This window comes from Erpetoichthys calabaricus, chromosome 17 (genome assembly GCF_900747795.2).
Source record: "Erpetoichthys calabaricus chromosome 17, fErpCal1.3, whole genome shotgun sequence".
Classification (NCBI taxonomy): Eukaryota; Metazoa; Chordata; class Cladistia; order Polypteriformes; family Polypteridae; genus Erpetoichthys; species Erpetoichthys calabaricus.
The window spans coordinates 80,686,785-80,709,956 of NC_041410.2; the positions used below are offsets into that span (position 1 = coordinate 80,686,785).

The 23,172-nt window shown below is 36.3% G+C and overlaps 1 protein-coding gene across 1 annotated transcript in view; it reads right to left on the reverse strand.

Annotated features, from left to right (window-relative positions):
* The window catches only part of rasgrf1 (Ras protein specific guanine nucleotide releasing factor 1), a 158,158-nt gene that overhangs the window by 10,551 nt on the left and 124,435 nt on the right, over positions 1-23,172 (reverse strand). The window contains exons 16-26 of the mRNA XM_028823351.2: positions 16,518-16,637; positions 15,620-15,790; positions 15,408-15,514; positions 14,773-14,885; positions 13,817-13,877; positions 10,435-10,538; positions 6,984-7,068; positions 6,676-6,873; positions 6,511-6,590; positions 5,685-5,802; positions 5,117-5,185 (exon numbers count right to left, since the gene is read on the reverse strand). Coding sequence (XP_028679184.1) covers positions 5,117-5,185; positions 5,685-5,802; positions 6,511-6,590; positions 6,676-6,873; positions 6,984-7,068; positions 10,435-10,538; positions 13,817-13,877; positions 14,773-14,885; positions 15,408-15,514; positions 15,620-15,790; positions 16,518-16,637 — 1,226 coding nt within the window. The remainder of the gene's footprint in view (positions 1-5,116; positions 5,186-5,684; positions 5,803-6,510; positions 6,591-6,675; positions 6,874-6,983; positions 7,069-10,434; positions 10,539-13,816; positions 13,878-14,772; positions 14,886-15,407; positions 15,515-15,619; positions 15,791-16,517; positions 16,638-23,172) is intronic.

Genomic DNA, 23,172 nt, shown 5'->3' on the forward strand with positions numbered 1-23,172 from the left:
CTGGCTAGAACTTTGTAGAGTATCTTAATGTCGTTATTCAAAAGAGAGATTGGTCTGTATGATGCACGTTGCAATAAGTCCTTATTTTTCTTAGGAAAGATGGTAATCAATGCTTGGCAAAAGGTTTGAGGTAAATTGTTTTTGTCTTTAGCTTCAATGAATGTTGCTAATAATGTGGTGCTAACTTATTTGAAAAAATTGTTAAAAATTCCACTGGGTTGCCATCAGAGCTGGCCGATTTCCCACTTTGGAGAGAGTTTATAGCATCTAGTAATTCTGAAAGTATCAGAAGTTGATCCAATTCTACAGCACTAAGAGTATCTAGCTGTGGTATCTGTAGTGAATGAAGAAACTCATTAGATTGTGTCATATCTTCTTTAAACTGAGTAGAATATAAGGACTTATAATACTTTCTGAATGTGTAGATTACACTTTTATGGTCAATAATGTTTTCTCCGTCTGTGCTGTTAATTGGTGTTATTGCATTACAGACTTTGTGCTTGTGGATTTGTTGGGCTAAGATCTTATTGGCCTTCTCTCCATGTTCATAATAATGATGTCACGATTTAAAGATAAACTCTTCTGTTTCTTTGGTATTCAAGAGGATAAATTGTAATTGCAAAACCTGTCTTTTCATATAAAGTGCCTAATTTGGAGAGCTGGCATATTCTAGATCTATTCTGGTAATTTGCTGATTAACTCAGACGCATTCATGGTTTCTGATTTACTTTTGTGAGGAAGATATGAATTAATCCTCTTAAAAATGCCTTCAGAGTTTCCCAGAGTGTATCTGCTCAGACCTCTGAGGATGCATTTGTCTAAAGAAAATAATCTGTTTGCTTGGATATGAATATCTATACAGTTCTCATTAGCTAATGACAGGGGGTTAAGATGCCAGCTATGAGATGAATGTGTAGGACGTAGTAATTTAAGATCCGTGATCAGAGGGGCATTGTCAGAGATTACAATAGAGTCATACTTACAAGATATGATAATGGGGAAAAAAAATATTGTCTATGAGAAAATAATCAGTTCTTGAGTAGCAGTGATGCATGGATGAGAAAAAGGAATATGCTCATAGGTTAGGATTTAAAAACCTCCATGGGTCTTATAAGTTATGATCTATTACAAACTGTGTAATTATTTTTGCGTTCATTATAATTTTATGAGTGTTTGCATTAGGGATAGATGCAAATACATTTTGAAAGAAAGCTCTATCATCCACATTAGGTGGATAGATATTAATCACAATCATTTTAGTATTGGATAGATTGCTCATCGCCATGGCATATCGCCCTTCAGAGTCTGATATTGCATCTGACACTACAAATGGAATAGTTCTATGTATTAAGATTCCCACACCCCTGGTTTTCTTTTTATAGCTGGAGTGAAAAATTTGGTCAGGCCACTCTCTTTATAACCAAAACTGGTCCTTACTTAATAACTGGGTCTTCTGTAACATTCCGGCTAACATAGTTCACTTTTTGGTTATAGAAATTTTGCTTTTGAATTTTTGTTGACATTTTGTACTTTTAGGTTAAGATGGTACATTGTTACATGTGATGATTTTGATGTTGACCTCATATCCTTGCCAAGTGAAACAGCAGGTTGTGGGATAAAAGGAAAAAAAAGAAAAGAAATGGTGCTGCTTTCTTTCTCTCCTGCATCCCCCATTGTGCCTCAGTGGGTGAGGCAAACCATACTTCGCAAAGTCCCAATCCTCTGACATGCCAACAGACAGAGTACGTCTAGAGCAAATCGAATCCCCCAGCAATGGTGTAGAGAAGGTTAAAAACTGAAATATCTTGTGAAGACACAGTCCAAATACAATAAACTAAGGATATAATTAAATTTAATTAAATTTAATTGTATGGAATGTTATCAGCTTTTATTTAAAATTAAAATCAATAAAAAGCAGAAAACAGATTGACTAATGTATGTATGTATAATATTGTTGTATATTAAAGTTTCATGTTGTGGATTTTCCATGTCATAAGTTGTGACCTGGTGTACCTTGGAAACAGCACTGTCTTGTGTTTTATTAACCAGCGTAAAACAAATCTATGAGAATCTAGCTTGTCTAGTTTTATCTTGACATCATTTCTACGCTTGAATCTGGTAGATTTCAAATTGAGTACAGCTAGCATGTCCCCCAGACAATACCTTTTTGACATTCTGAAAGAATGAAGAGCTTGCTCTCTTGTGTTCTTCTAAACACTTTTTAGTTGTGTGATACAAGGTTTTCACAGTACCAGACGTTTTGGAGTCTGTACCAATACCAGTGAAATTTCACGATAGTCAATAGTTATTAAATATCACACCATAAATCCTGTTCAACTAATAAATAAACATTCAAACAATGTGATGCAGCCTTCAAGTAGATAAACAGCTGTTTTTTCATAAAATGTGCCTCCTTTATTCAAGTGCACACTATAAAATGCATAACTTCTAACTTTAAAAACAGCTTTAAAGTGGTTGTGTAGCCTTCAGGTACTTAACCAACTGTTATTAAAGTAAACTAGTACTGACATTCATAAATATTGAAATACAATGAACTTTCTATTGTGCAGCTTTCCATGCAAAACCCTAGAAGGGCCATGTAGAAAAAAAAAAAAAGAGGAACACTGATAACTGATTGTGTTATGGACTATCAGAATCAGAAACTTTAACTTAATTTTCATTTTCTCACACTTCACTTTTTGAATAATGTAGACTTTATAATGATATATCTTGGTTTCTGAGTGAAATATAGTAAATAGCTATACCCTAGAACAGCAATGTAACTTAGCACTTAGCCATATTAAACATATGCAGAATAGGTTTATTTGCTCCATTATTGTCAGGAATAGTTGGAAATAAAGAAATAAATAGCAGTCATTGGAAGCACATATAATAGCAATATGTGTTTTTTTGAATAAAAACACTTCAGCAACACATGTTGATGCTAGTTTATTAATACAATGTTAACAAAAACTGAAATTTGCTCTTGGAATAAAATCAAAGTGTCACTCTTTCAGGTGCTTAGCCAAGTATGACGTGCTTCATCATTTGATTTGTATTGAACAGAGCCACAGTTTATAGGCTGTAGAACCAATGGTGTTACCCTGAGCATCTGCCTTGAAGACAAAAGATTTCCATTCATGACTTCTGATCATGGACTGAGGGACTGGTAGGGCCTCAAAGGCTCATGCAACTTTTTGCCTTTAAAATTCTATGTTCTTTTTATTGCTGCCAGAGTGTGGCTGTGTGGTGCATATTGGTCAAGCATGTTCTGTGTATTCATGGTAATAATTGTGAAATTAACTTACCTTTTTATCACAGCAAAACCTTTGGCTATGAAAGAGCCAATGCCACTGTCCATCTGCATACCGTTGCCCAAGTTTGCAATAGTAACCAACTACTGGCATTATATACTCCCCAAGTAGAAAAAATGAGATCATGCAATAGAGCTAAGTCACGATGAAACAGAATGATGCACCACAATCCAGATATACTGTTTTATTTTTATAGCATATAAAAAGTCATTGTTCTTGAGAATGTAGTATGTCTGTGGATGGCATTTTAGAGTGAGTAAAAGTATTTTGTAGCTTTTACCGTTTCTTGTGGGTAAGAGATTCATTCAGGTCCACAATATAATGAGGTAGCTCTAACTGTAGGCTTTGATGAAATACATAGATGCGATTCATAGTAATTTTAAACCATCTTTCCATGATTTTAACAATATTTTTAACATCACCAAATCCTGCTAATGGTGCTATGTTTTGTAATGCAAAATCATACAGCAATATCTGCTGCATGTCTCCATAATCAACCAGTGCTGTAGATGCTTTTCATGGTCCATGGTCTATATTTATGCTTTTCTTTTTGACAAGTGTTACATTTTGTGATGCTATATTACCACGACTGTCAGCCATCTTCTTAAGTAGTTTTTCCTTCCGTTTTCTCACGTGTTGATGTGCACTCCCAAGTAATTCTTATTCTTACAGTTGCACATGAGTGTAGTACTGACTTTTATTCAGTAGTACTGATATTGTAAGAAACTAGTACCATTACATTTTCTGAATTTTGGTGTTGACTTATTACTGAAGTATTGGTTCTTATGATAGCCCTAGTGTGGTGCAAACCATTAAAAAAATGTTTGGACTGAAATGTGACTTTTCCTGAAAAGCTGGTAAAGCTTGACCATTTTATAACAGAAACTAGCTGAAATACCCAGCGTTGCCCGGGAGGAAAATAAAGTGTTTTTTTTTTGTTTGAGAAAAATATAATTAAAAAAGAACACAACTTTAAAAATAAAAATAAATTAACAAACAATGAAGACTCACTAATGTGCTTGTCTTGGAGTCTTGTATGTATGTTATCATCCAGTTGACGCTCGGAACCGGCCAACTCTATTTAATTTCAAAAGCAACAGGGGCGTGGTGGTGCTCAAACGTAACGAATGCTGGCAGTCACCGCCAGTTCACCCTCTGCTGGTCGTTCCGAGTATCAACCGGATGATAACATGCATACAAGACTGCAAGATCACCCCACCACCCTACCCAGAAGGGGGTGGGTTAGGGTTGATTTCACCGTACAGTATTTTTAGTCGACCAATGAGAAACATGTGTACCAAGTTTCATGAAAATCGCTCCAGCTGTTCGGAAGTGATGTTGGAACATACATACATACATACACACACATACATTGACTTTTATATATATAAATTAAAGCAAATTATTGAGAACATCTTGAATTTGTACACCTGTCACTTTAAAGCCTTTCCGATTCTTAAGTCATACTCAAAGGAAAAAATTAAAGTTTAATCTACCATAAATATACAGTTTTTGTCTTCAATGAAGCTAGAATCATTGATCAGGTAAAATTAAGTTAACACTTGAGATACAGAAGAAAGGAAGCATGTATCTAGATTTCATGATATTTATTGGACTGAATTCTAATTCTATTGGTTTTATTCAACTTTTTGTTTAACATATTGTAATCATTGTCACCTTTGGGTGTCTTTTGGTTGTCATTAGTGTTTTTTATTAATTATTTTATTTGGCGTTGTCTGTGGGATTGTTCCTAAATTATTCTAAAGAACATCCCCTGAAAAACCATTAATATCATATCTTACCTTCGGCTGATGATCAATTTTATATGCTGTTTGCTGGAACTGCCTGATTTCCCTGATAATGTGAGAAATCTGAAATGAAAAAATTCTGCTGTTAACACAGAAAGGCATAAATATTTATCTATAAAAAACATTTCAGAGGTGACAGATTCTCAACATCTTCTATGTTTTGATGCTAAATTCAGTGCAAAAACATCCTTATATGTGAATATAGATTACCTTAAAGTACAACAAAAATTAAGGAATCTAAGTCATCCTGTGTTTAAATAAATAAATAAATCTTAGTGCACAATATTAAAACCAAGTTTTGACAGTGTGTTTTGTTGTTAGGTATTCTTTAAAATATCTGGACAATTATAGAAACACTACAATAGCAATTACATAAATTGAACAGTTTCATTCCCTGATATGGTGCTAAGTCTCATTTACTTGAATCAGTTTATAAAGTATGGTGAAGTTGTTACATTTTATTCCTTTCAAACCCTAATCATTAGTTATTGCTAGAGTGCTGCTTGCTAAAGTGAAGGTGAAGGTTATCTTTAAGACTCAAAGTTAACCCCATGATGCTTACCATTCTCATCTTTGAGAAGTTCACTAGCCCATCTTCTGTGTAGTTAGGCGTTCCCTCCTCAATGAAGGCCAAATCTGTCAGGTACATGCCAAGATAAGGAACGCAGGGAGGGTCACAGCTGTAAAAAATTAGTCAATAACACATTTTTTTTTCTCCTTCTTGGGATCCTTGCTAAATAATATAGAAATCCATCTGGTGGTACAGAATGTGAACAGATGCAATAAAGTACCACAGGTCTTCAGGAGATCATACAGTCCCATCTGTCCATGAGCAACAAGGCTAAATACAACACAGTTCCACCTGTTTCCAAGAAGTGGGCATAAATACAACACAGTCCCATGTGATACCATGAAGCATGGGTAAACACAAGACAGCTCCATCTGTCCCTAATAAGCATGGGTAAATTCAACTCAATTCCGTCTGTGGTTGAGAAACTCAATAAATAAAACATAACTTTTCTGTCCCTGGGGAAACAGGTATACATATAGTATAGCTCCAGATGTTGGTAAGAAACTCAGGTAAAGAAAATACGGTTCCACCTTTTACTGAGAAGCGTAACAGGGCTCTATATGTCCCTGAAAAATGGGGACAAAATAAGCACAAAAATAGATTGAAACCATGCATTTGCCTAAATCATGGATATATGCAGTACAAGGCAGCTTGTTCTTTGGCAACATCTATCCATTCATCCATCCTCCTTAACCCATACCTGGGTAACTTTGCTAGTTTGTATGAATATGGTAACATGCACAGCTTCTATGAAAATGAAGCTAGGACCAGATGTCTCAGAGAAAAAAGAAATACAATTTTTATATACAAGTCTTACTTTTTCAAAGCTTCTCTGAGGTTCTTAAATCTACCTTCAGAAGACACAAGCTTTTGTAGTTTGTCTATCAGAGCCTTTGTCTGAAAGAAAGAACAGAGAAAATAAGATATAATAGCATTCATGTCACATATCCAATACATAGTTTCTTGATAATCTGTCACTCACCTGCTTGGACACTTTCAACCATGCTTTCTTTAGTCGAAAGATGGCGCTGCGATTTAGTGATGATGTGATCTCCAAAACAGCATTATAATTGTGAAGACACCGACAGATATCAGCTACTGCTACCCACTTTTCAATGACAGCCACCCGAATGTTGATATCTTCAGACTTCAGAATTTCAGAGGCTATTAAGTTGCTGATCTTTCAGAAAGAATCACAATACAACAAGACTGTAGACACTGAATAGAATGGCTGAGCTAAAAAGGACTGTGCCCCTGACAAGCTACCTATGGGCCTATATTGATACTTACATCATTGAAATGTTTGGTGTTCTTCATTATGTAGGGTGTCCTTTCATTTTTCTCTGGTTTCATCCAGCCTTGCCCAAAAAACTCCCTGAAGGAGAAGAAAATATTGCATAATGCCTTTCTGCAGACTCTATATATCTGGTATGTTCAATTTACTTTCATGGCCACCTACTGTATATATTTATGTGAGGTAGCAATGAACATATATTTGCATGGATCATCATACTGAACCATGTGTTCAGTTCAGTCATGACCCTAGTCTCTCTATTATGATAAAAAAAATCCTGGGACGCGATGAAACTTTTTAGCCTGGGATGAGACATGATGTTTTCAGAGAGATATTTTCATGCGAGACTTTGTGCCAAGAGATTTAACCACGCCCAGGGCCAGAAATAAAAAAACAAAAATAAGATGACAAAGTAGAAAGAATTCATAAAGAATTCAAAAATGTTGGCGCGATACACATGCAGAGCAGGTTAGAGATAATGAAAGTACTAAAATTTGAAAGTCTCAAAAAATGATAGTAAAGTAAAGATCACATTAGTGCATACGAATGGAAATTTTTACTCGGTGAAATAACGGAACAGCGAAAAGAGATCAAATACATTGTTCAGATTTAAACTTTAAGTCGGAGACTTGTAGATCATCTAATTTGTGTTGCCATCAGGGAAAAGTAGTGTTTCTTCCCAACGAAGAGGCGTATCCACGAGAATTAAAAGATTTGTAGTTTGGTGAAAGTGAAATCTACATACGCAAAGTGGCTGGCGCATAGCGCAGGCCATTTGGTGAGCAAAGTGAACCCACACCAGATGTGGGCAATGACATTGCTTCCTGTAGCTTCTTTATTTAGTGTAGTACAGTTTCCTTTACTTTTAACGGTGCAACAGCTAGTCAGTATTTTTTAGGATACTGATTTTTCCAAAGAATTCCATAATTTACAACCTATCCTGTTAAGACACACAATTCGCCTTGATGTATGTTGTTGTAGAGATAGATAGATAGATAGATAGATAGATAGATAGATAGATAGATAGATAGATAGATAGATAGATAGATAGATAGATAGATAGATAGATAGATAGATAGATAGATACTTTATTAATCCCAAGGGGAAATTCACATACTCTGTGAATTGTGAATTTGCACACACATTGTCTCTGTTTTTCTTTATTATTATGCATTTTTGCCACAGTAAATGTTGTAACTATATAAAATGGACAGTGATTGAACACACCAGCACAAAATTGTGATATTTATTCATCACAAAATACACTATCCATCACACTGTGTGAAACAGTAATCTCCCCCTGATTTCACAGAACCCATGACAACTGCAACTATACATTCACTGCCATTAATGATCAGTAACTTATGGCAACTGGGGGGAATGCTGGCCCACTATACCATGCTGAATAACTCCAACTCAGTGATAGTTTTTTTTAGCATGCCCTACTCACTTTGGGTCCTGCCACCATCTCCTAGACCAGGGGTAGGCAACGTCGGTCCTGGAGTGCCACAGTATGTGCAGGTTTTTGTTCCAACCCAGTTCCTTAACGAGAACTCAATTATTGCTGATGAAGCACATATTGCTTAAGTGACATTTTAATGCTTCATTTTAGTGGTCTCGCTTGTTAAGGTTCTCCAACCTTAATTGCTTATTTCAATCTTAAACTGCTGCATTCAGTGTTTTAATTGCTCCTTATTAGCAATAAGATGTAAAAGACAAAGCAGCCAGCAGTTCTCCAGCTAGCTTTTTTCCAATTACATCTGTGTGTGTTCATCATGCACGGTTTGATTTAATAAAACACTTAATAGAAAAATGTGACAGACTGAAAATGATCTGTTTTAGGCTTCAAATCATTTGGATGATATCCTTGGAAAGGAAAAAAATCTACGATATAAAAGCCTTACATTGCACAGACTAACAAGCCATAAAATTAAATAAGGTCTGAGATTGGCAATGATTGGTTTCTAATTAAGCAATTGGGTTGGAATGAAAACCTGTAGCCACTGCGGCTCACCAGGACCGACGTTGCCTACCCCTGTTTTACATCTTATTGCTAATAAGGAGCAATTAAAACACTGAATGCAGCAGTTTAAGATTGAAATAAGCAATTAAGGTTGGAGAACCTTAACAAGCGAGACCACTAAAATGAAGCATCAAAATGTCACTTAAGCAATATGTGCTTCATCAGCAATAATTGAGTTCTCGTTAAGGAACTGGGTTGGAACAAAAACCTGCACATACTGTGGCACTCGAGGACCGACGTTGCCTACCCCTGTCCTAGACTTTGACTAGACAAAATCAAAATTTTAGATGTTTTTTTCTTCAGTTATTATGCATTAAAATAGCTTGTGTGTTTCAGACTGAATGCTGTCACTTGCTTAAGCTCAGAGCAGAAATTAGCATTCTTTTAGTGATAACAACCCTTCTTATATTTTGATATAAAATCCTGAAACTGTAATGGTAGTACCTTCATCTGACTATTGTTATGCAGTTCTTACTCTGGACTTTTAATGTTAACTCTTCTCCAAACATGATGATGTGCACTTTTGACTCAAAGTTAAATTTGAACTCGTCTCTCCACTGATCACTTTTCCAGAACCCTTTTAGATATTCTGGTGTATCCTGGCAAACATGAGGAGAATGAACATATTATTATTATTAGTGAGAAGTAATTTCTAGCCGACTAAGTTACCTTTTCATGTGGAAGGATCTAATAACTACAGTAAAAAGGTAATGACTGAAACACTCAGGGCTTCTGACCCATTGATTCTGCCATGTAGACTAGTAATGCAGATATGATTGAAGCCACAAGATGAGATGGACACAAGTGTTTCTGGGGCAAATCTGACTTCAGTATAAAGCTGCCACAACACCATGGCCCATTGACTTAGAGCTGGAAGATAGATTTAGGAACGGTTCAACAGTGAGGTAGTGTGGGCAGATTTGGTTCAGAGAAAAAGAGAGAATTTTAAGAAATATTAAAAAGAATGATTTTTGTTGTTTATTGCACTGTATTAAGATGGTGGCTAAGTGGAAAAACACCATCCCAAAATACATGTTTCCAACATCTGTATATCAGGACTAAGAATATTAGCTAAGGTTTGTTTTCTGCTTATTGTGCTGTTACTTTGTTTTGTTTTTTTTCCAGTGTGTACCACTTGAGGCTCGCTTTCTGTATTTAAAAATTACTGCCATTGGTGAGGAACTTGGTTTTTTGGTCCCTTTTTGTTATAACACACAGAGGTGCTAAATTTCGCAGTTGAAATGTAGTCAAAAGTATCTTATTATTGTCATATTAACAATTACCTTTTGACACACACATAGTGACAATAAGAATGAGTTCTCAAGAATGAGCTTTGGCTTGTTGAAACTCTTAAATATGTGATTTCATTACTCAGTCTCTATATCCAGTGGTAAAGGGCAAAGAGCTGCATGGGGATAACTTACTCATATGGGATTCTCTTGAAAATAAGATGGTCCAGGAGGGTGAGCTGCTCTGCGATCTCCAATGCTGAGTGGATTTCAAATGGTTCTGCCTTTTGTCCCTCTGCCTGATGGGACAGAAATTAGGAAAGTTAATACAGTATATTCTGAAGCACTCTATACTCTTAACCCTAAAAAAGTGCAGAGGCTTGAAGTACCTTGAAGTGGCAAAATACTTTATATATATTTTTATATATAGATAAAATGAGTTTTGGATCAATTTTGTACAACCTATTTTAATACTTGTTTAATGTACCTGTTTCTTTTCATCCTAATTGGTCTCTTTAATCTGAGGCACCTTCATATTTATAAACTATAGTGTGTGCACTAAATATTTTTGCATCGATTATTAAGCTTGCTTAGTTCAGTTTATGGTTGTTATGTGGACAGAATCTATCCTATTAACATTTGATGCAAGACAGGAATTCGTCCTGAATGAGATATTAGTCTACTGTAGGGTCTGCTCACACACACACTTTAATTTCTTTTTATATACTAAGATATAAAACTATTTTTGAATCACACTTCAACACTTACATTCTTTTGAGTTGCTAATTAACCTACCAGGCACATGTTTGGGATGTGAGAAAAAAAAATCCAGATAAAAAATAATGCAGACAAAAGGGGAATTGTACTCCCTCCATCTTGTGTCCAGCACTGCTGGAATAGGATCTAGCTCCCATGACACTTTCATAAAAGTGTGCTCAGAAAGAGAGGAGTGAAGGAATATAAGATAATAATATTCAAAATAAAGCTAGTTCACTGTGTATGGGTGTGTGTGTGTGTGTGTGTGGTGCCTGATACATGAAAAGCACTTGGTGGACTTACTCAAGTTATTGATTTTAATTTGGGTTATCTGATCAATTTTTGCTTTCTGCTCTTGTGTTTCAGAATACTGACAATTTTACAATAGCAGATTAAAAAATGGTCCAGTGAAATTACAAACCAGATTCAAATTGTCTTTATTACTCACAAAGTGTGAGGGGCAAGATCCATGAAAACTTCATGGTAGATTTGGCCAAAATAATGATTTTAATGTATTTGATTGATTTAGTATTCTGCTCATATCCTTGAGAATACTAATAGATTAAAAAACGGTAAGAGTACAACTACATTCAAAATCAGATTAAAATTGCCTTTATTATTCACAAAGTGGAATTTTGTTCATTCTGGTTGTCAACACTGAGCAACGTAAGCAGGCATTTGTCTCTGTAACAGCAGATGGTGTTCTTTAATTTAATTGACAAGATGGCGTGGAAGTTCAGGCTGGGAATTTGAATAATTTTCTGGAAACTCTGCTGTGCTCTGTCTTGTGGATACAAACAGAAAGTTGTGTTGTTGTACAACAGAATTGTAGTACTTATGGCTCAATGGTTATGAAAGATCAATTATAGGTATATGGGTGATTATTGTTGTAAACTAGGTACTTCAGTACTATCAATTAGTATAAAAATGTGCTAGGAATGTTCTGAATATTTTATTAAATAAGTGATTAATTATTGAGGTAGAACATGTTCCTTACTATTGATTTTCATAGTTTTTAGATGTCAACTGAGTTGTTTTTGCATAAAATGTCATAATTACATTAAAATGTGTGACAGGGCAGCTTCATATCATTTAAAGTTATGAAGCTTCCTAGAAGTACATTGCTGAAAGACTGTGCAGATCAATTGGCCGGAATCTTCACCAGGATTTTCAACCAGTCCCTGTCCCAGGCCAATGTCCCATCCTGCCTCAAGTCCTCAATCATTGTTCCGCTGCCGAAAAAATCCAACACAAACAGTCTGAATGATTTCCGCCCAGTGGCACTCACATCTGTCATCATGAAGTGCTTTGAGAAACTGGTGCGGAGTCATATCATTGCCTGCCTGCCAGCAGACCTGGACCCATTTCAATTTGCTTACAAAGCAAAGAGATCCACGGAGGATGCTGTGGCCACAGCCCTTCATGCTGCCCTGACCCACCTGGAGCAGCAGGGGAGTTACGCCAGACTGCTCTTTGTAGACTTCAGCTCGGCGTTTAACACCATCCTCCCACAACGACTGGTGTCCAAACTGGCAGATCTGGGACTTCCATCACTCACCTGCAGTTGGATACTGGACTTCCTGTCGGGTCGCTCCCAGAGGGTCAGGCTGGGTCTCCACACATCCACTGCTCTCAGCCTCAATACTGGGACGCCGCAGGGTTGTGTGCTCAGCCCGCTCCTCTACACCCTCAACACATATGACTGTGTCCCCACTCACCATAGCAACAAGATTGTAAAGTTTGCGGATGACACAACGGTGGTCGGACTCATCTCGGGCAAGGAGGGTGAGCTAGCATACAGGGACGAGGTGGAGCGACTGTCAGAGTGGTGCACAGTCAATAACCTGCTCCTCAACATCAAAAAAACAAAGGAGCTTGTTATTGACTTTAGGAAAAACAAAACTGACATCCAGCCACTCATCATTGGCGGGGCATGTGTGGAGAGGGTCCCGGTGTTCAGGTTTATGGGTATGGAGCTGGAGGATGACCTGACCTGGAGTGCCAACACCAAGGAGCTACTAAAGAAGGCACAGCAGAGACTGTATTTTCTGAGAATTCTCAGAAAGAACCACCTCCCAAAAAATCTGCTCCTTGCTTTTTATCATTGTTCCATTGAGAGTGTGCTCACGTACGGACTGTGTGTGTGGTACGGCAGCTGCACTTCCTCAGAAAAGAAAACGCTACACAGGGTCGTCAGGATAGCGGAGAGAACAATTGGTTGTACCCTCCCCACTCTGGAACAAATCTACACATCCCGAAGCCGCAAAAAAGCAATAGACATTTTACAGGACTCATCACATCCTGGTCATTGTCTCTTCCAGCTTTTGCCATCGGGCAAGAGATACAGAGCTATGAAAACTAGGACAAACTGCCTTAAAAACAGCTTTTATCCGAAAGCAATCATGGCCCTGAACTCAAAATAAAACTGCTCCATATTATTCTTCCAATGTGCAATATAGACCGTAAGTCAACAAGTGCAATTTGTATATTTATTACTATTCGGTTTGTTATTATATTCAGTCTTTTTGTCTTTTTGTCATTTTAACTCTTATTCCTCACACTGAGTCGATTGCACCTTCAATTTCGTTGTTCCTTTGTAAAAGTGACAATAAAGATCTATCTATCTATCTATCTATCTATCTATCTATCTATCTATCTATCTATCTATCTATCTATCTATCTATCTATCTATCTATCTATCTATCTATCTAATAAAAATATGTTCACTAGGTGGCAGTCATAAGCCATTATAGTATTTCAGCCAGGATCACCTGAGTATCTTAGCAAATGAAGGGAGCTGTCCTTGCCTTTTTTGACTTACCATCTGAAAAATCTCCTCAAGTGTAATCTGATTGTCTCCTGGGTCTTCTTGAGTTAATGTTCTGCAAAACAATGATGTAAAATTTTAGAACTGATTGCATGCATGTATATGTGCACAGAAATAAAATGGAGTTGGATGCTTTGGCACTCTTTGATGGACTGGCACCCTGTGCTGACTGTTTTCTGCCTTGCACTTAGTGGTCCCAAGATAGGCTTCGGATCCCTACCCCCTTGAAGTGGATTAAGCAGGTTTGATTATAATGTGTTATGTATGCTTTTGAACTGATTTCTTAAATTAATTTTTGTAAAGTCAACATAAAAAAATAAGCAGATCCAGGACTAAATTGTAATAAAAATCACAATATAAATGATCACCCCTTGAGGAAAATTTGGAGTTAATTCTAGAGAATGAGAAAATTAGATTAAAACCCAGAGCTAAGAAAGAACTGGAAATAATAGCTCTATTACAGTATGAATCTATAATCTGACTTTACAACAGTAACTTTGAAATAAGGCATGAATCAAGATTAGAATTTCCAGATTTATTAATAGTATTATTCTTAAACTTTGAGATGCATTAATCTATCATCTCTCCTTAACAGTTATTTGAAATATTATGATTAGTATGTCCAAGTGTGTTTTTGTTAAATTGGTTGTTTGGGGGTTGTTTTATGTTTTATGATTGTATTGATATTTTATATGTATAAAGTTAAAAAAAGTTATAAAGTTATAAATGTATAAAGTTCAAAAAGTTAACTCAATGCAACTGACTTTGTTATGGCAATGAAGTGTTTACTTTAGATAGATAGATAGATAGATAGATAGATAGATAGATAGATAGATAGATAGATAGATAGATAGATAGATAGATAGATAGATAGATAGATAGATAGAGCTAAAGAGCTCTCTATAATATATAATTCATCATATGTGACATCTTAACCCCCTATCACTCACCTAATGATGTTAGCAGCAGCTTTACGCTCTTGAGTGAGTAGCTCAGGGTCATGAATGACCTCTTCCAAAAAACTGATTACCTTTTCCTTCAGATCACTGTTAGCATCGAAGTCCTGCAATGGAACACATCATTGGCTTGCAGCACAGGCAATTTAAAAAAACATACACATTTTTGGCAATGATGTGTTTAGAAGGTACATTTTTTCTTACCCCACTAGGTTACCATAAGCTATGGTTTGTTGTGGGTTAAAAGGATATATAAAAAATTTCCAAGAAAGTGTTAAAATGGGAATTGGGAATACAGCCCTGGTCCTTGAAATAGTAAGCTGAGCATTAATTCCTGAAAACAGGTAAGATGAAGTTTTATGTTCTCGAAAAGAGTAAAGTAGACTAAACAAAAATAATAAAAAAAAAAGTAAAATGGGACAAAAAAATCATTGGCAGGAGTGAGACAACAATAAAATTCCAATATAACTTTATTGTTAGTAAGAAAATTTTGGGGTACCACTTGTTACAAGTTTCAAGGTTGAACTAGGCTGTAAAACATGAAGCTCCAAAGACATGAAAATTGCATTTCAGTACTTCCACTGAGAGGAAGGACACTTTAAATCAAGTCATTTGGTAAACACTCCTACCTGTGCGTGCTTAGAGACCCAGTGCCTCAAAACATTCAGGACCCTATTAGTTGCTGCACGTCTGATTACAAATTCTTTGTCACCGTTTCTCTGGTCAGTGGGAAACCCTGTAGGGATTTGAGCCATAGATTGCAGTAGAACCAACAAAAGAGCAGGAACTTTAATATCTCCCAGCGTAATACATTTGCGAATAGCCCCTGGGACACACTCACCTGTGCTCGCCAGGGACATCCTTCGGTACTTTTCCTTGGTGGGCGTGCCTTCATTGGCCCCCGCTGTTGCTATGGCGAAAGCAGAGGCGGCAGACAACGCGCTGCGGTTGTTGTCAAGCTCCCGGCAGGATGTCACTACCACACCGTTGTTATAGGAGAACAATGAGAAGTCTGCAGAAAAGGAAACACACGGCTTGAGAAGGTGGAGAAAATCAGCTGTGCGAATAGCTCTGCACAAGGAAACTAACGGCAATAAATACTCTTACCGATGGTGATTCGTTTCGAGAAACTGACCAGATCTTAAGTTTGGTAGTGTAATCCATTTTACGTACCAACATTAAAAATAATCTATTTAGTATCCTGGAGAACAAGTTTTTGCCCACTTTGCAGAAAAGAGGCCAAATTATTACATGCATCAGGTTGTCCATTTCAGGGAAATGCTGCTTTGTGTTTAATGGACAGAAGAGGGCAGCAAACCATAAGTGATTCCAGATAGAGAGGAGCACTTTTCTTTCTTTCTTTCTTTCTTTCTTTCTTTCTTTCTTTCTTTCTTTCTTTCTTTCTTTCTTTCTTTCTTTCTTTCTTTCTTTCTTTCTTTCTTTCTTTTCACAATATCGAACCCAGCCCTTTGCTCTCTTTTGACATCCCACACAACCTCTTTCTGGAGGCGGTTACTAAGCCGGGGGATGGTTGCTAAGCCACAAGTTGTGCTACCACCTACTCATGCTGTGTTTTGATTGGCTGTGGCACAGAGTACTTGGAGTATAACTGCTAGGGCCAATTCAGAGCTTTTTAATTGCAATTTAACACATTTGGGGTTGGTAGGAAATTATCTTTTGTACTATATTATAAAATATTACATATTTTGTACTATATTCTTTTATATGTCACATTGTACCTGAGGAATTCTTGCTTTTAAGATTCTTGGGAGTTGTAGGAGATTTTGTAGGTGAAGTCTCAGCGTCTGCTACTTCATTTTGGGATTGGTTGTTGTCACACTGTTCTCTCACAGATGTTTCTGTGAAACATAGAAAAAGTTGTTTTGTTACTCATACAATTGTTGCCATATTCTAGGCAGCTCTAGCATTGCTACATGAAGTGTGAGGTGAGATTATGAGTTGCTGTAAAAGTAAATTATGAATATGTGGCAACAGGGTCGAGGAGGTTCTCTGTTTAGATTTTCCTGCATAGGAGGCCTCAGCAAGGAGTTATAGCCCTGGAATAAACAGAATGTTTTGAGTAGATGCGTTATTGATTTTATATGACTATTATATAATTTTACTATCCTCACTAGGCCTTAATGATCCTGTCTCACCAAACTTGTTCTGTCACAACACAGTCTTATAGGAATCCCTTCAAAAAGTGTTGTTCCTTTTCCTATCAAATTCTTTGAGAGCAGAAAAATGAAGTTTAGATTTCATTCAAAAATCAAAGCACTGTTCTCACCTATTGTGATTTATTATAGCAATATGGTTTCACAGATTTAAAGTTACTTAGTTATGTCATAGAACCTTTGTGGCATATCAGCACAAGCTTGTTCTGGAAGAATCTGTAATTGTGATAAAGTTGTCAAAAATGTTGTAAATGTTAACACATTCTGCTTTGCGTTGAACACTAGGTTTTGGTTTATAATTTGGCGTACAGTATATCTTGGTTTATAAGATGTTATAAATTAAAGAATACACAGGTATAAAATATATATGTGAGTCTTCCCTGCTATGGACTGATGTCCTGTATAGAGTGTGCTCAAAGCTGCTGGAGTAGTCTTTAACACTCTAAGACCATGGCATTGGATAAGAGGGATCAGAAAATTAATATACAGTATATTATATATTTTCTAAAATGTGCAGGAGCATTTCTCTTACTTGTTCCTTTGTTTCTAAAACATCCATCCTTATATCTTTTATTGAAACAAAAAGAAAAATAATTATTATTAGTAAAATGTATTTTATGGTGTTTAATTAACTTTATTAACATTGCAGTACTTTAAAAAATTAATCAAAAAGAAGTAATAAATGTGTCAAAAGAATACTGTTTTACATGTATGTAATGAAAGTTGTTGAAGTCAGCATATTCTCCTGAGTGATGTAATCATAATGTCCTATCAAATATGTAGTGCCATACATTTTCACTTTGGTTCCATCATGGCTAACTTTTTTCTGACACGTTTTGCAATTGGTGTATCTTTTCATCTTACACACAGTGGTTTTCATCATTTATTCCTCCAAGGTCCCTCAGTGTGCCATCAGAATATGTCAGGGTCCCCCTACACAGGCTATGATATTTAACCTCATGTACTTTTGCTGTAGTCTTAATAAAGGTGCTTGTTTTTGAACTTATGTTTTAACAAAAACATATTTGCTGTTAGTGTTGATATAGTGCCTGTGTTTTTTAAAGTGTAATACTCAATTAATATGCCATTTTTAAAACATCCTATTGTTTTTTATTAAATAATACTCGGGGGCTTTGCCCTATGCTCGCTTCACTCACTAACCCCTCCCAGCTTGCGCTATGCACCAGCCACTTCGTGTCTCTGCCGCTTGTGTATGTGGATTTCACTTTCACCAAACAACAAAACTTTTAATTCTCGCGGATACGCCTCTTCATTGGGAAGAAACACTACTTTTCCCTGATGGCAACATGAATTAGACGATCTACAAGTCTCCAACTTAAAGTTTAAAGCCAAACAATATCTACACACTTCTGTCTTATCACCTATGTCCATATATTCAATCTCTTTTCGCTGTTCCGTTATTTCACAGAGTAATAATTTCCATTTGTTAGCACTCATATCAGTATTTTGAGACTTTTGAATTTTAGTACTTTTATTATCTCTAACCTGCTCTGCATGTGTATCGCTCTAACGTTTCTGAACCTCTTTAAGACGTTCTACTTTGCTTTCTACTCTTTGTCTTTTATTTCCAACCCCACTTGGAGCTGAGAGTGCAGGAACTGTGTCTGACAATAGCATTCAAACGAATGAGAAGTGAGTGGACCGTGGGCACGCCAGCCACTTCGTGTCTCTGCTGCTAGCGTATGTGGATTTCACTTTCACCAAACAACACATTTTTTAATTATTGCGGATATGCCTCTTCATTGGGAAGAAACACTACTTGTCTCTGACGGCAACACGAATTAGACGATCTACAAGTCTCCAACTTAAAGTTTAAAGCTGAACAATAACTACGGTACATACTTCTGTCATATCACCTATGCCCATATATTCAATCTCTTTTCGGTGTTCCGTTATTTCAATGAGTAATAATGTCCGTTTATTAGCGCTAAAGGCAATCTTTACCATCAGTTTTTGAGACTTTCGAATTTTAGTACTTTCATAATCTCTAACCTGCTCTGTATGTGTATCGCGCCAATGTTTTTGAACCTCTTTACGATGTTCTACTTTGTCTTCTACTCTTTGTCTTTTACTTCCGACCCTGCTTGGAGCTGAGAGCGTGTCTGATAATAGCATTCAAATGAATGAGAAGTGAGTGGATTGTGGGCGTGGTTGTAAATGTTTGAGAAGAGGGTGGGACTTGTCAATCTCTTGGCAAAAGGTCTCGTCTCGCGGGACCTGAAATTATCTCTCGTGGGAGTTGAAATTATCTTAGAGAAAGTCCTGTCCCAGGATTTCCTTTTATAATAGAGAGACAAAGTTGTTTATGTTATTTTACTAGTGCCAGAATTTCTTAATCATAAAATACAAAAAGTAGACATTTTTTAGGGATAAATAATGTAATTACCAAAAAATTTGTCACTGCAGATATTTTTGATAGCAAAGCTGCTCATTACTTACTGGGCATAAGTATTGCTTTTTAAATTAGGTAATATATCTTTGAGTATTTCTGAAAATTAAAAAATCAAAGTGATTATTAAAATGAAGAATTAGTCACCGAAAACATTTTTTTTCCTAACTTAATTACAGAAGCTACTTTGTTATCCTCTGGATTCAGCACTGGGTTGATACCATCAGCAGCAGCCATATTTAACACCAGAGGAAATACAAATGCATTTTCTCTGTACATACAACAGTCAAGTCAGGAGAAAGAGACAACCATTATGTAGCGCTGTAGCAGTCGTCTAAGCTGTAGAATTGTGTCCAACCCTGAAACCTGTGAAGCATTAAAATGTGAGTAGAGTGGCTTTAGTCAACCTGCCATTTTCTTCACGAGACTGTCAAATGTTTAAAGCACAGACATTCTTTAAGACACTGTGGAATGCAATGCATTGTCTTATGCAGATAAACACAAGTGGATACTAAACAGTATATTGCTGTGTATATGTGTGACATGATGCGGACAACAGAGACATTTTAATGCTAGGTGCAGATGTAATCCAACTAAGTTATGTACAGATATAATCTATATGAAGCGGACTTTAAAGAGGGGCTTTGAGAAAATTATGTAACATGTTTTGAATATTGATGAAGCAGGCTGGTTTAAAAAGATTGCAATGCAGCTTCCAGCCCACAGGCCTTAAGTTTGACACCCCTGCTAGAGCTGACTTTTAGTAATTTAATTATTTTGCAGCTATATTATAAGTATTTTCAGTCATCTTGTGGCTCCCCGGAAGTTTACTCCATTTTAGAACCATTGCTTTAAAGGTCTTCCTCACTGCAGACGTGCTGTAGTGGCAGGAGGTTCTGTGGGATTTTTCAGCCCTTTACATTTTTCTCCCAGATTGATTCGTACTTGGGTTGCTCCGGTCACAGTAGAGCTAAATGAGACTTTTAATATTCTTGTTATGTACACAACCGATTCACACACCCTTCCATAGTGCCTGGTCTTAACACTATTTTTTAATTTGCTTTACCCACATGAAGTAAAGCCAGGAAGTGCAGTATGTATTTGCCCTACTTACATTTTACTTTAATCATAAAACCAACTAGCAATTGGCAATTTATATGCCGATCTGTGTAATGAGTTAAAACTGGCCAGTTCTGCATCATTAAAGTGGTTGCCAAAAGGCCAAGAATTGGTTACAAATTGCCCCAGCCTGGTTGTCCATGGCAAACTGGCTACTGTTGATGTTAAGCCTTGCTAAAATGATCCTTTCTAATCAATTGCCTTTAAGCAGCTGCAAAAAATGTTCTACTGCAGTAAAGGCACATTTTAAAATGTACTCTTCCCTGTGATATAGAAAATGGGAGTGGTTTTAATGTTTCAAAAATTTACTTCACTTACCAACTCAACCCAAATTATGTATAACAATTGTCAGTAAAATAATAGACATGCAGTATTGAACAATATAGTATTTGATTATCCTGACATTTTGCAGCATTGGCCCTCAACTACATCTATGGTGGCCAGTAACAGAATTCACTCTTTTTCTCAGTTTGCTTTCGCTGTCTGTCTGTATTCAGCAATACGGGGTAGCATCAACTATTCCATATGAAGTTTTTGTTTAAGATTGTGCTGATATATTATTTTTGTAAAAGCACTCACTTGACGATGAGCTTACAATTGGTGACCACTGGGTAGAATGTATTGTTTGTTCTGCTAACCATTTACTTTTCATTCACTGTACTTTTAAGGGGCAAAACATTAACAATCAAATACATTAAAATGAAGCAGAAAAGTAAAGAAGCCAATGGATCATTTGTCAAATGATGTTAATGTACATTTATCTGAAATAAAAAAAAATGCCCAAAGATTCATTCAGGGCTGAAGAGTGAAGTAAACCATTCAATCTATCAGTTCACTATCACTACTCTACTGTTAAAATTAACAAAGGCCACTGTTTGTGGTGTATTTAAAATTTTATATTTATTTTTCTCTCTCACATACAAAGATAAACTTAATTTTACAAGGACAATAAACATGATATTGTCTTGTCTTTCTGAATTGTATCACCTTAAAACAAATGTTTTGCTCAGGTGGACTTAACACTTAAGTAGGTAATTAACATCAAAGCATCTCTTATCCTGACTGAATTGTACCTTACTTTTTAAACATCTGTGCAAACAAAGCAGAAGACCAGGATAATACCTCAGGCTGTATTGATTACTTTATAACCTGTGACCAGATGGGCGCCTGGAACTAGGAATCGGCAAATTGGTTTACAGCTTGGGAAAGGAAGGGAAGCAGACATACTTAAACCGATCAAAGAGCTTGAGTGAGGGCATCCATTATATTGACAGCCAGCCAATCAAATGTGTGTAACATCGCATGTCCTATGTGAGAGCGACATCAGGAGAGGAAGAAAGATGTGCGACCATCTTCATCTGATCATCAGATAAAGCATCTCATGAACAATATCAGTTGCAGGATCAAAAGCAACCCAGGGACATTCATTTTTGACATCTCTAATTCTTTGTAAGCTTTTTCAAAAGACTATATATATATATATATATATATATATATATATATATATATATATATATATATATATACATACACTAGCTGTGTAAGCCAGTGCTGTAAAAAGCCCGGGGTCCTAGAAACTATTGAAATCATCAGAGAGAAAACTGAAATGTAGAGATGTCAGATAACTGAAAGAAACTACTCTGGGCATCTTGCTCCTAGGAGGATTTGTTTTGCCGACGTGCTCACCTCGCTTGTGTACAGTATTTGAGGCGGGAGGAAAAGTAAAAGGGATACCGTTTTGCCGATGTTAGCGGCTAAGCGACTGTCTTTTTTCAGAGGTGTTGTTTTGCTGACGTGCTCTCACCACTTGTGTTTTTAGCGGCTATGCGAGTTTTCTGCTTCCTCGGAGGCAGAGCCTTTACTCCGACTCCACCTGTCACTTCTGGGCCAGACAGACACACACACTTCCACGTGTAGACATATATAAGATATATATACAGTGTATATATATATATATATATATATATATATATATATATATATATATATATATATATATATATATATATACAATATATATATATATGTATATATAAATAATATACATATATACAGTATATATGTATCTAGACTTTACTATCTACATTTTCTTTTATGGTTTCCTCTACTGGTATTTTTGTTCTTTAATAAACACCAAGTTTCTTTTAATTTTAGAGCCAAGCATGTTAAGCCTTTGTATGCTTTAATATATTCTTGAAGAGCAAAGTAATATTTAGGTCTGAGATATATCTTAGACATTGTATGTCGTTCATGCCAAAGATAAGTTAGTCTCTTTAAGTGCTAGGGAGTCATTCATATGGCACTAGTGTGGTTAAAGTGCTTGGGAAATGGTCAGCTGTGTATATGTCATTTATATGGCACTTTTGTGGTTAGGGTGTGTGTGTGTGTTAATCTTAAAGTGCAAGAGTTGACTAATCTGGTAACAAACTTGAGTAAGTTGAGGGTTAATACCATGATAATACAGCCGCTCATAACTTCTACTTATTATTTTAGCTCAGTTTACACCTGAAGTTACTGGCACACTTAGACATTTGAAACCTAAAATCTTGCATGCATTTACAGCAGGGGTGTCAAACTCCAGGCCTGGAGGGCCACAGTGGCTGCAGGTTTTCATTCTAACCCTTTTCCTAATCAGTGATCAGATTTCACTGCTAATTAACTCCTTTTCCCTTCATTTTAATAGTCCTGCTT